Source organism: Cebus imitator, unplaced genomic scaffold (assembly GCF_001604975.1).
Source record: "Cebus imitator isolate Cc_AM_T3 unplaced genomic scaffold, Cebus_imitator-1.0 Scaffold45, whole genome shotgun sequence".
Taxonomy (NCBI): Eukaryota; Metazoa; Chordata; class Mammalia; order Primates; family Cebidae; genus Cebus; species Cebus imitator.
In genome coordinates, this window is record NW_016107360.1 from 6,211,410 (window position 1) to 6,226,192 (window position 14,783).

General features: G+C 37.5%; 1 protein-coding gene across 1 annotated transcript in view; it reads left to right on the top strand.

The window, feature by feature from the left end:
• Positions 1-14,783, top strand: part of DNAH11 (dynein axonemal heavy chain 11) — a 403,839-nt gene that overhangs the window by 348,375 nt on the left and 40,681 nt on the right. The window contains exons 67-68 of the mRNA XM_017526963.2: positions 6,445-6,609; positions 8,274-8,414. Coding sequence (XP_017382452.1) covers positions 6,445-6,609; positions 8,274-8,414 — 306 coding nt within the window. The remainder of the gene's footprint in view (positions 1-6,444; positions 6,610-8,273; positions 8,415-14,783) is intronic.

A 14,783-nucleotide genomic window follows, 5' to 3' on the forward strand; every position in this document is an offset into this window, starting at 1 on the left:
GTTTTCGAGAAAAAAATGTAGAGAAATGATATGATTTCTTCTTTAACTCTTTTCTTCCAGTGAAATTATCTGGATCTGGTGCTTTCTGTTTTGAAAGATTACTCTCGAGTTAATTTCTTTAATGCATATAGGCCTTTTCGTATTATGAGTGCATTTTTGGTAGATTCTGTTCTCCAAAGTATCGATTCACTTTATCTACGTTACCAAATTTGTAAGCCTATAATGGTTTATAATATTCTTTTATTATCCTTTAATGTTCATGGAATTGGTATTGATGCCCCTCTCTCATTTCTCATACTAGTAATTGGTGCCTCCTCTTGTCTATGTGTTAGCCTGGCTAAAGAATTATAAATTCTAATGATCCTTTCAAATAATCAGTTTTGGATTTTATTGATTATCTCTATTGGTTTTCTGGTTAAAATGTTATTGACTTCTGCTCTGATTTTTATTATGTCTTCATAAGCTTGCTTTATGTTACATTGATCCTTTATCTAATTTTCTAAGGTAAAAGCTTAGATAAATACCTTTAGGTTTTCTTCTCTACTTTTCTAATATATGCATTCAGTGCTATACATTTCCCTTCAACCACTGCTGTTGCTGCATCTCACAAATTTTGATATGTTGTATCTTTGTTTGCATTTATTTAAAAATATTTTTAACTTTCTCTTGAGACTTCTTTGGCCCCTGTGTTATTTAGAAATGTGTTGTTTAATCTCCAAATATTTTTGAATTTTAAGCTTTCTGTTACTGATTTCTTATTTAATTTGTTATGGTCTAGAACCTTTTAGGTGTATTGTTTGATCCATCTTGTGAATGGTCCATGTGAGCTTGAGAAAAATGTATATTCTTTTATTCTTTTATATGTGGATTAAGTAGTCTGTCAGTGTCGTTTGATCCAGTTGATTGATGATGTCGTACAGTTCAGCTATATCCCTCCTGATTTTCTGCATGCTGGAACTGTCAGTTATGATATAAGGGTTTTGAATCATCCAGCTATAATAGTGGACTTGTTTATTTCTCCTTGTAGTTCTTAGTTTTTGCCTTATGTTTTTTGACGCTCTGTTGTTAGGTGCAGATACATGGAAGATTGTTAGGCTCTCATGGAGAGTAAACCTTTTTATTATATAACATACTTCTCAAAAATTTTTGTTATTCTGATAACTACTTTGCCTTAAATTAATATAGCCACCTCAGCTTTCTTTTGGTTAGTGTTAGCATGGTGTATCTTTCTATATATCTCTCTCTCTACCTTTAATTTGTACCTTTAAAGTAGGTTTTGTAGACAACAGATAGTTGGGTCTTGTTTTTTATCCACTATGTGAATTTCTTTTAAGAGATTTATATAGATAATTCACATTTAAAGAGATTGTTGCCATAATTAGATTACTGTCTACCATATTTTTTATTGGTTTTTATTTATTATACTTGTTTCTCTTTAGTTTTGTTTCTTTTTCTCTTATTCTGCCATCTTTGGTCTTAACTGAGCACTTTCTATGATTCTAGTGTCTATTCTTTCTTAGCTATATATATTGCCATATTTATATATAGCTGTAATATTTATATATAGCTGTAATATTTATATATTACAATATAAATATATATTGTCTTTTTTGGTAATATTTGTCTTTTCTTCTTCTTCTGCCTTCTTTGATTTTAATTAAGCATTTTAAAGGATTTCAGTGTCTCTTCTCTCTTAACAATATATATTGCTATATATAAGTACAACATAAATTGTACTTCTTAAAAGAATTTTAGTGGTTACCTTAGCATTTGCCATATATATTTAAAATTAACTCAGCCCGCCTGCTTGCCCTCCTTCCTTCCTTCCTTCTTCTTTTCTTCCTTTCCGAGACACAGTTTCACTCTTGTTGCCCAGGCTGGAGTGCAATGGCACAATCTCGGCTCACTGCAACAGCCACCTCCCAGATTCAAGTGATTTTCCTGCCTCAGCCTGAGTAGCTGGGATTACAGGCATGCACCACCATGCCCAGCTAATTTTGTATTTTTAGTAGACACAGGATTTCACCATGTTGTTCAGGCTGGTCTCAAACTCCCAACCTTAAGTGATTCACCTGCCTTGGCCTCCAGAAGTGCTGGGTTTACAGCACAGGGTTTGAGCCACCACATCTGGACTCTAATTTTGTTTTCAAATAACACTACTGCCTCATTGATAATGCAGGTATATTTTAATGGACTATTCTCATTTGCTCCCTCTCATCCTTTATAACATTGCTGACATTCATTTCACTTACCCATAAGTTATAATCACTGACTACACTGCTGTTACTACTGTTTTGAACAAACAGCTCAATTAGTAAGCTAACATATTGTGCCTTCATTTACTCCTTCTCTCGTACTCTTTCATTCTTTATATGGATGTGAGTTTCTGACCTATATCATTTTTCTTGTCTATGAAGAACTTCTTTTAACATTTCTGGTAAGGCAGGCCAACCAACAACAAAATCCCTCAGTCTTTGTTTGTCTAAGAAAGCTTTTATTACTTTGTCACTTCTAAAGGATAATTTTTAAAGGATACAAAATTATTTGTTGATTTTTTTTCCCTAAAAATTTTAAATATTTTACTCAGCTCTCCTTTTTGCATAGTTTCCTGAGAGAAGTTCTATGGAATTCTTATCCTTGTTCCTTCATAGGTAATTTATTTCCTGTGGATTCTTTCACTATTTTTTGTTTTTGACATTATGCAGTTTGAATATGAAATGCCTAGGACTTGATGTTTGGCATTGATTCTGCTTAATGTGCAATGGGTGTCCTGGATCTGTGGTTTGGAATCTTTCATTAATTTTGAAGAATTTTTAGCTACCATTATTTCCAATCTTTCTTCTGCTCATTTTTTTTCCTCCTTCTTCCTGTAAGCATCTCACAGTTTTTGAACATTCTTTCCTTTTTAATTTTTATTCTTTTTTTTCTTTTCAAGTATCTACTGACATATGTCTAAGCATACTGATTCTTGTCACTGTGTCTAATCTACTTATGAGCTCATCAAAAAGCTTTCTTCATTTTTATTACATTTTTTATTTCTAGCATTTTCTTTTTATTCTTTTTCTGTGTCTCTACTTACATTGCCCATGTGGTCTTGCATGTTGTTCATGTAAGATTTATTGCTGTAGTAAAATGAGGAAACTGAGGCAAGTATAAGAAAATGAGAAGCTAATTTATTCAGCTCCCGGGTGAGGTTCTGTGGTCCAGGGAGGGGCCAAAGAAGTCACGCCTGGCTGTTTAGGTCATGGGGTTTTATGGGAAGGGAAGGCGATTGATTGACTATTGGGGAAACAAAGCAAAGGCAATTTTATTGGCTGTCAGGAAGCAGGAAATGCCTGGAACTAGTTGCCATTGGTAGGCAGGCAGGACTTTGGGTAAGTGGGCCTTGATTGGCTGTTGGGGAAACAAAGTGAAGGCAATCATATTGGCTATTAAGAAGCAGGAAGTACCTGGAGCTGGTGGTCATGGGTAGGTGGGCAGGACCTTGAGTAAGTGGGCCTTGATTGACTGTTGGGGAAACAAAGTGAAGGCAATCTTATTGGCTATTAAGAAGCAGAAAATACTTGGAGCTAGTGGTCATGGGTAGGTGGGCGGGACCTTAGGTAAGCAGGCCTTCCGGGGGCATACAGAGCAGACTGCTACCTGGCAGGGTCTGATGGGGCTTCTTTAAAAAATTTTCCTGCAGGGTTTATCAACAACGGGCTGGGGGTTGAATGCATAATTTAGTGCTAAATGTGGGCTTGGGTCTGGTATGTGGAGGCGGGTGCGGGGAAGCCGTGCGGCAAGGCCAGATAAAGAGCTTGGGTAATGACATAGTTATCAGAGGCAGGAGAGATGGATGTGTCTGTTTAACCCTCTGCAAGGCAGCCAGCCTTACAATTCACTTTTCCAGAAAAGCCCTTAGCACATTAAGCAGTTATTTTTAACTCCCAGTCGGATAATTCCAAAATCTCTGCCACATCTGAGTCTTGTTCTGAGGTTTGCTTTGTCTCTTCTGTTTTTTCCTTTTTTTTTTTTTTTGCCTTTTAGCATACTTTATACTTATTTGTTGAAAGCCAGACGTGATGTATTAGATAATTGTCACAAAAGGAAATAGTGCTCATTGTAGCTGCTCGTGTCATAGACTTCAATTTAATCTCATGCCCTTGTTTTTGTCTCCCTTGTTGTCTTTAGGTTTTCCTATTATTATTATTATTTTTATTTTTATTTTTTTTTTGAGACAGAGTTTCGCTCTTGTTACCCAGGCTGGAGTGCAATGGCGCGATCTTGGCTCACCGCAACCTCCGCCTCCCGGGTTCAGGCAATTCTCCTGCCCCAGCCTCCTGAGTTGCTGGGATTACAGGCATGCGCCACCATGCCCAGCTAATTTTTTGTATTTTTAGTAGAGACGGGGTTTCACCATGTTGACCAGGATGGCCTCGATCTCTTGACCTCGTGATCCACCCGCCTTGGCCTCCCACAGTGCTGGGATTACAGGCTTGAGCCACCGCGCCCGGCCTAAAAATTCTTTTTTAAATAAAATCTGTGCTTTGCAAATCTCTCAGTTATAATTCACTGATATTATAGTGCAGTCTGTCAATGTGTTGGTAAGGTATAATGAAGGGGAAGCATTCTTTTATAATTAAATCTCAGGGTTTTTCAGGAGGCCTGAATCACTGGGATGTGACCTGCAGAAGAGTTACTTAGCCTTTTTTATAATACAGGAAGTCTGCCCTTCCCCACTGGTATGGTTTGGCTATGATCCCACCCAAATCTCATATTGAATTGCAGTTCCCATAATCCTGACATGTGGCAGGGACCCACTGGGATGTAGCTGAATCATGGGGCCGGTTTCTTCCATGCTGTTCTTGTGATAGTGAGTTCTCATGAGATCAGATGGTTTTATAAGGGGCTTTTCCCCCTGTGCTGGCAAATTCTCTCTTCTGGCACCAAGTTAAGAAGGACATGTTTGCTTCCCCTTTTAACATGATTGTAAGTTTCCTGAGGCCTCTTCAGCTATGTGGAACTACGAATCAATTAACCTCTTTGCTTTATAAATTACCCAGTCTAAGGAAGTCCTTTATAGCAACTTGAGAACAGACTAATACATCCAGATCATATTGGGCCCTGGCCAAGTAGTTTCCATTGTGGGCAGGCTTTTGTTAAGGAGAACAGAAAGCTCTGGACATATTTAAAATGGTTACTTTCGCTCTGAGCTTATGTCAGAAAGGTTACTTTTCCCATCCTCAGCCCAGAGCAGGAGTAGATTTTATCTGACTTTCACTGTAAGAACCTGATAGGGTTTCCTGGAGGTAAAACGCAAAGAAGTGTAGAGAGACTTCAAAGACGGGGCCCCCTGAAATTTTTTTCTTTGAGGTAGAGTTTTGCTCTTGTTGCCCAGGCTGGAGTGCAATGGTGCGATCTCAGCTCACTGCAACCTCCGCCTCCTGGGTTCAAGCAATTCTCCTGCCTTGGCCTCCCGAGGTAGCTGGGATTACAGGTGCCCACCACCACACCTGGCTAATTGTTTTGTATTTTTAGTAGAGTTAGGGTTTCACCATTTTGACCTGGCTAGTTGTTGAACTTCCAACTTCAGATGATCCACCCGCCTTGGCCTCCCAAAGTGCTGTGATTACAGTCATAAGCCACTGTGACCATGCCCCCCTGAATTTTTAATTCAAGCTCTACCTTCAGCAATTAGTCAATTACTGTGTCAGTGTTTCTGAGAAGTTGTGATTCTCTGTATTTGCCTATTTTTACAATGGTAATTTTCCCTGTGATCTCAGCTCTCTGATATATGTAAGAAGAATTGATGATGAGCTTTTTTCCTATTGTGAGAATGGAAACGAAACTTTTAAGCCTTTATATATCTGAGCAGAAACCAGCAGTTTCTGATGTTTTCTTAAACAGATTTTTCCTATGGTTCATGATGTTAAATCACTGTAAGGATTTATACTCTGTGCCCTGGAGGGCAACCAGACATTAACATACCTTGTGAAGTTTTTTAAAGAATTTCCAGAAGTTATGATTGGTGTGATTTAAATGTTAAGGGTGTTTTGTTATATACTGATTCCATGAAATTTGTGATTAAGGAAACTGTGCTTTAAAAACATGTACTTGGCCAGGTTTGGTGGCTCACGCCTTTAACCCCAGCACTTTGGGAGGCCCAGGTAGGTGAATCATTTGAGGTCAGGAGTTAGAGACCAGCTTGACCAACATAGTGAAACCCCATCTCTACTAAAATACAAAAAAAATTATCTGGGTGTGGTGGCAGGTGCCTGTAATCCCAGCTATTTGGGAGGCTGAGGCAGGAGATTTTCTTGAACCTGGGAAGCAGAGGTTGCAGTGAGCCATGATCGTGTCACTGCACTCCAGCCCGGGCAGCAAAGACTCCCTCTCAAAACAAACAAACAAAAAAGCGTGTACTTAACCACAATTTCTCACACTTTTCTTGGTTTGTATTAGTTGGTATTGACAAAGCACCAAAATGATTTTAAGATTGAGCTCAAGTATCTGGAAGACGACCTCCTTTTGCGTCTTTCTGCGGCAGAGGGAAGCTTTCTGGATGACACCAAACTGGTAGAGAGATTGGAGGCGACAAAGGCCACCGCGGCAGAGATAGAGCACAAGGTAGGAAGGGCTGAGGAGGCCTGGCAGGTTCTAATGCTCTGTTTGAATGAGATACATGGGGTGGCAGTGTAATCAGACTTGTTAATTCCTTGAAGAGGACCAGCGTGTGGAATTCAGGTGATTTAATAAGCTGCAATTGGACTGTGTGGGATTCTAAATGGAGATGGAGATGGTTGAATGTGTGCTTCTTCTAATTCCATACAGATCTCATTCATATTGGACGCTGTCTGGCTATTATTTTTCCTGGGCAACCAAATGCGAAGAAAATTGAGGCCTGCTGGCTTCTATGGCTGAAAATCTGAAAAGCCTTAGCAACCATCTCTACCAAACTGACATCCTACAGTTTCTCTGCAGGTTCTCCAGGCTGTTGGACATTTCTGAGAAATTCTTAGAAGTTTTGTTTATATGCCTGCCATGGCAGGATACTAAACAAAGGATGGTCTCCTGCTGCACTCAAATGCGCTATTCACCCCAGGAAAAATGACATTTCCTAATCGGCAGTAGAAATTTTCATTGAATAGCCTTCCTGCTAATGTCCAACATGGGTCCCAATATGCCTTATGTGTGATACGCACTTGGGACTTTCACGAATGACCATTAACCCTTAAAATTCCATTGTTGCAGTGAGAATTAGACCCTTGTTTGCTTTCTGGAATATCCTTATTAGTAAGTAGTTATTAATTACCCAGGAGAAGCTATGTTACTACACATCCTGTATATTTGTCTTAAATTAAACAAGGAAATGGAATCCCAAATTACTCTGTCTTTTCAAGTAAGTGAATTCTAGGTGGCTCCTGAGATGGCAAAGATAAGAGCAATTAAGTAAATTAACTTAGCTTTGAAGTTAACTTCTAATTGTCTCTTAAAATGTGTCTTCCTATCTTCTTAATACATCACCATGTAGTGACTTTCTTCTCTGCCCTACATTTTATTTCCTTTTATACACAAATATTATGAGTCAAGTCTATAGAGAAGGTTGGGGAAAATACTGTATCCTGTAGGACCAGCAGTCGTCCTAGATAAAAGAAATAGGTATTTGAGCTTTGGGTAAAACTGAATATGTTGGTTGATGGTGGTGGTGTTTTTAATTTTTTAATTATCTCTGAATATACCCAGAGGCTAATACATAAACTAAAAGGAAATTTGTGGACATATGGATGATCTGGTGCAAAGTTAGAATTAGGCATGAGAGTCTTCATATAAAGGCTTTTTAGTCAGCATAGTTACTGGATGTATTACTGACCTTGACTGCTTTTGTATACCTCGTAGCCTAATAAAGTTATTGGCATCGCATTGACCCAGCAGACTTTTAAGAGCCATCCCAGGGAGGTGATATAGCTGGGTTATTAAGCCTTGAAAGAGAGACGGGAGGCAGGAAGGTGACATTACTCAGAAACAAATTCTGTAGACCCAAAAACAACTAGGCTTGTTTAATCTGTGGCCTCTAAAACCGCTGGAGTTAAGTCCATTCTCCCTGAAACTCAGCTTATGAAAAACAATATTTTAAAATATGAATGTAGAAAAGCTTGAGCACGTGGGCACATGCATGTTACCTATCTTAATACTCATAACTTTTCATTTCGGGTACGTCCTTCCATTCCTTGGGTATGTGTAGAGAATATGAAGAGTAAATAAGTTACTTTTTTTGTTTGATCCTGCCGTAGGTGATTGAGGCCAAAGAAAACGAAAGAAAAATCAACGAGGCCCGAGAATGTTACAGACCAGTGGCAGCAAGAGCATCTCTTCTTTATTTTGTTATTAATGACCTCCAAAAAATCAACCCCATCTACCAATTCTCTTTGAAGGTAATGCTGAAGTAGCTAAGAAATACGGAAAACTAGGAGTTCAATTTGTTTCTGGAAATTTGGAATTTATTTTATTAATAATTATAATTATTATTCTTGAGACACAGTCTCACTCAGTAGCCCAGGTTGGAGTGCAGTGACATGATCTCAGCTCATTGCAACCTCTGCCTCCCAGGTTCAAGCAAGTCTCATGCCTTAGTCACCCAAACAGCTGGGATGGGACTACAGGAGTGTGCCACCATGCCTGGCTAATTTTTGTGTTTTCAGTAGAGACAGAGTTTTGCCACATTGCCCAGGCTTGTCTTGAACTCCTAGCCTCAAGTGATCCACCCGCCTCGGCCTCCCAAAGTGCTGAGAGTATAGGTGTGAACCACCACGCACGGCTGGAATGTATTTTAAGCAATCACAGTACCCGGTAAGGAGTCATGTGGATCTGGTTAACAAAATAACAAAAGCAAAATCCTCATTCTCAGGAATTTTTGTATATAATTTTCAGTAAGACTTTGAAGTAATTAAACTATGGATATGGCATCATATTATATTGGTGTATTGCTCCTAAGCAGACTTTTAAATTTAAGGGAATTTTTCTTGAGACTCCTATTTTGTCTTTGTGAAAATGTGTCTCGGAAAGAAAACACTCATATTTCTTTGCTAAAGAAAGAAAAATAATGAGAAAAAATATTAAGTCACTATTACATGCAAGGCGTTTTATACTTTGGCTCATTCTTTATCCCTGTTAATCTCAATAAAGTATATAATTTCATCCCCCTTAAAAAAAAAAGATGACATTTTTAGATTTCAAATAAATTGCCCAAGAATTTGTATTTGTTATTTTAAGAGCCAGCATTTCAACCTGCGACTCTTTCCAAAGCCCATGCTCTATACGTTTTATCATCTACTGCCTGCTGGGCTGTGCTCATTCATTCTGTACCTCTGTTCATCAGTTTATAGACAATTGCTTATTGTGGTCATTCATCATTTCAGATGCTTGTCACTTGAGTGTATAGTTTTGGGAGAAAAAAATGGGTGGAGCTATATGTATATGTAGATACATATAGATATGTATGTATACATAGATATAGTTCCACCTTTATGAACATACATCTGTTTATAAAAGCAGAAAATACCATAAGAAAGAATGATAGGGATGGAGAGGCTGCTTTAATGGGGGTCAGAGAAGGCCTTCCAGAGGAAGTAACATTTATTTCTGAAGGATAAGTTGAGCTTAGGTATGTAAAGAGCATTTGGAGAAAACAGGAATGTGTGAGATGAAAGAATTCAGGGATTCCAGGTAGTGAGTGAATCTCTGTGGATGGAGGGCAATGAGAAGGGGAAAGGTAGTAAGAAATGAATCTAGAGAGGTGGAAAGGACTTGATCACACAGAGCTTTGCAGACCACTGTGGGATTTGGGGATTACATTCTGTATGCAATGAGAAGCCATTGGAAGATTTAAAGTTGATAACTGATAGGATGACAAAAGACTCAGAGAGATGTGAACAGACTTGAGATATGATTTGGAGCTGGGATCATTGGCTCTTGGGGATGGACTGGTTATGATGAAGAGGAAATGGGCAGTGGCAGAGAGGAGAGGGTCACGCATAACTAGCAGGTTTCCTAATAGTATGAACTAGTATGCAAAACTTTTAACAAGCATAGTGTGATTGGAGTTGGAAAGTAATTGCGTATGAGGAGAAGAATAAAACTAAATCAGCAGTGTCAGCTCAGTATTACCCAAATGCCAAAACTACACTAAGCTTTACAATAAAAGAAAAATATTGGGTATTTCCCCTGTAAACATTGTGGAAAACTCCTCCAGAAAATATTAGCAAGTTGAATCCAACCACATATAAAACGCACAACATATTATGACCAAGTAGAATGTATGCCAAGAATCAAATTGGCTTAACTTTCAAAAATCATGAAGTATGACCGAGTGCAGTGGCTCACGCCTGTAATTCCAGCACTTTGGGAGACCAAGGTGGGTGGATCATGAGGTCAAGAGATCTAGACCCTCCTGGCCAACATGGTAAAACCTTGTCTCTGCTTAAAATACAAAAACTAGCTGGGTGAGGTGGTGTGTGCCTGCAGTCCCAGCTACTCGGGAGGCTGAGGGAGGAAAATAGCTTGAACTCAGGAGGCAGAGGTTGCAGTAAACCGAGTTCATGCCACCACACTCTAGCCTGGTGACAGAGTGAGACTTCATCTCAAAAAAAATAAAAATAAATAAAATAATAAAAAATAAAAATCACGAAGTATAATTAATCAGTTAACAGAATAAAAGAAAAAAGCTCCTATGATTGTTTCAGTTGATGCAAAGAACTTGAACAATTTCAACAAATGAGTTTTTAAAAAACCCCAACTCTCAACTAATAAATAGATGGTAACTTCTCAACATGATAAAATATATCTAGAAAAAATCTACACCTAGCATTATACTTAATGTTGAAAGTTGGATGCTTTTCCCTAAAATCAGGAACAAAACAAAGATAACTTTCTCCCAGCACATCTATTCAACACTGCACTGGAAGTTATAGTCAGTACAATAAGACAATAAAAGGTAAGACATTTAAAAGAAAAAGAAAAACTTTCTTTTTTCACAGATGACCCAATTATGTATATAGAAAATCCTAAGAAACTCACCAAAAACCTGCTAGGACTAAGAAGTAAATTTCTAGCAAGGTTGCAGGATATAAATTTAATATACAAAGTCCCTTGTATTTATATACATGAGAAACAAGTGGAAAATAAAATAAGTGTCTTACCACTATTTATAGTGGCTTCCAAAGCCATGAAACTTTTTAGGAATAATTTTAATAAAATGTATGCAACTTTTGTATACTAAAAATGACAAAACATTGTTGAGAAAAATTAAAGGCCTAAGTGAATAAAGAGATACACCATGTTTATTAATTGGAATAGTCAATGTTGTTAAGATGTCCATTCTCTCCAGACTGATCTATAGATTCAATTCAGTCCCAATCAAAACACCAGAAGACATAGGTGTATTTTCTTTTGGTAGAAATTGGCAAGCTTATTCTAAAAATCTGTGTGGAAATTCAAAGGACTTAAAATAGCTAAGCAATTTTGAAAAAGAAAAAAACAATGTTGGAAGACTTAAAATTTCTGATTTTAAGAGTTATACCTACACTAATCAAGATGTTGTGGTATTGTCCTGAAGAAAAATGCATAGATCGTTGAAGGAACAGAATAGAGAATCTGGAAGTACACCCACAAATGCATGGTCGATTGATTTTCAGTAGTGGTGCCAAGACAATTCAATGAGGAAAGCATAGTTTTTACAACAAATGGTGCTAGGGCAATTGGATATCCACATGGCATAAAATAAACCTCAACTATTATATCATACTATATAAAACATTAATTCAAAATGAATTGATTAAGCTATATATCTTCTAGGAAAAAATAAGAGAAAAGCTTTGGGCTTTGGGTTAGGCAAAAGTTTCTTAGGACACAATAGAAAACAAAAAAGTAGTAAATTGAACCTTATCAAGCTTAAAAGTTTATGGTTTTCAAAAGATGTGAAGATGAAAAGGTAGGCCATAGATAAGCAAAGACAGTATTCCCAATACATATATATAAAACAAAAAATTTGTATCAGCATACACGAAGAACTTGTAAAACTCAGTAAAAAGAGTTGAACAGACGTATCATATAATAACATATATATAGTATCCACAAGCACATTAAAAATGCCCATCAGTCATCAGAAAAATGCAAAATAAAAGCAGAATAAGGTCTTATTCTATGTCCCATAGAAGGGGTAAATTTTTAGAAGAATTTTAGTAGACTGTTAATACCAAGTGTAGCACAGATATTGTACTGCAGCTCTCTCACATTGCTGGAGGGAATGCAATAAAGCATTTTGGAAAACAGTTGGGCAATATCTTATAAAGATAAATGCACAGTTACAGTATGATCTCACACTTTTATTCCAGGCGTTTACCTGAGAGAAATAAAAATGAATGCCTGCAAAAAGCTTGTTAACAAATGTTTATAGACACTTTATTCATAATAGCCAAAGTCTGAAAACAATCCAGAGGACTGACACATTAATAGTTATGCAGATGTTTCATGTTCTCGCAGTAGGCTGTTACTCAAAACATACAGGTATGAATTGCTGATACAACAACATGGATATGTCACCAAAACATTATGTTGAAAAGAAGCAGCTGGATACTGAGGAGTATATACCTTACGATGCTATTTATGTGAAATTATAGAAAAGGAAAAATTATATCAACGGTGACAGAGGTAGATCAGTATTTGGGGCTAGGGATGGTGGTGGGAATTAGCTGTACATAGGCACATGACAACTTCTTGTGGTGATGTAAGTAGAAAGGTTCTGTATCTTGATTGCTACAGTTATTATTGGAATGTATCTATCATGACTCATCAAACTGTACATATAATAGGCACATTTTATTGTATGTAAATGAAAAACTGATTAAAAAGTGTAAATATCAGATTAATACAGATTGAGCATCCTAATCCAAAAACAAAAATGCTCCAAAATCTGAAAGTTTTTGAATGCTGACATGATGCCACAAGTGGAAAATTCCATACCTGATCTCATGCACTTCGTGCACAAAATTATTTCAAATATTATTTAGAATTAACTTCAGGCTATGTGTATATGGTATATATGAAACATAAATGATTTTGTTTTTTCATTTTGTTTTGTTTTGTTTTTTGAGACAAAGTCTCTCTGTTGCCCAGACTGGAATGTAGTGGCGCAATCTCGGCTCACTGCAATCTGCACCTCCCAGGTTAAAGCGATTCTCCTGTCTCAGCTTCTGGAGTAACTGGGACTAGAGGCGCCCACTACCATGCCCAGCTAATTTCTATATTTTTAGTAGAGACAGAGTTTTGCCATGTTGGCTAGGCTGATCTCAAACTCCTAACCTCAGGTGACCCACTTGCCTCAGCCTCTGTCTCTCAAAGTGCATGAGCAACCACGCCCAGCCTATAAATGACTTTGTGTTTAAACCTGGGTACCATCCCCTAGATGGAAAAATATAGATATATTTTTCAAATTTATAGATAGAGATAAAACAATCCATATGACACCATTATCATCAAGGCATGAACTACAGTAATAAATATCAAGAGCGGTCTTTAAAGGAATAACAGATGACCAAGGGCATCCCAAAAGTACATGGGAACAAAACAAAAACAAACAAACAAAAAACCCAGCACATAACCAGATTTTAAAATAGGATAAGGACATAAGTGGACATTTCTCTAAAAATCTTATAAAAATGGTCAGCAAACTCGGACAACACAGAGAAACCCTATCTCTACCAAAAAAAAAAAAAAATTAAAAATTAGCCACGTGTGATGGCACATGCCTGTGGCTCTAGCTACTCAAGAGACTGAGATGGGAGGATTGCTTAGGACCAGGAGGTTGAGGCTGCAGTGAGCCGTGATCACTTCACTGCACTCCAGGCTTGATGACAGAATGCAACTTTGTCTCAAAAAAAAAAAAAAAAAGTCAACAAATATATGAAAAAACATTCAACATTGCTAATTATTAGAGAGATGCAAATCAAAACCACAATGAGATATCACCTCACACACACATTAGAATGGCTTCTATCAAAGAAAAATAAAAAGTGTTGGTGATGACATGGAGAATTGGAATCTGACGGTGGGGATGCAAAATGGTACAGCCGCTATGGAAAACAGTGTAGCAATTTCTCAGAAAAATTAAAATTAGAATTACCATGTGATAAAGCAATTCCACTTCTAGCTATATATCGAAAAGAATCAAAAGAGGGTCCCTAGGAGATTTCCAAACATCCGAATTTATTGCAGCATTATTTACAATAGCCAAAGGTAGAAGCAACCCAAATGTCCATAAGTGGATGAATAGATTAATCAAATGTTGTATATGCATGCAATTAGATATTCTTTTGCCTTAAAAATGAAGCAATTTCTCATACATGCTACAACATGAATGAGCCTTGAAGATACTACCCTAACTCAAATGAGCCAATCACAGAAAGACTGTGACTCTGCTTATATGAGTATATTAGTCTGTTTTCACACTGCTGATAAAGACATACCCAAAAGACTGGGTGATTTATAAAGAAAAAGAGTCTTAATGGACTCACAGTTCCTTGTGAGACCTCACAATCATGGCAGAAGGTGAAAGGCACTTCTTACATGGCAGCAGGCAAGACAGAAAGAGAGCCAAGTGAAAGGGGTTTCCCCTTATAAAACCATCACATCCCAAGAGATTTATTCACTACCACCAGAATAGTATGGGAGAAACCACCTCAATGATTCAGTTATATCCTACTGGGTCCCCTCCGCCCACAACACATGGGAATTATGGGAGCTATAAT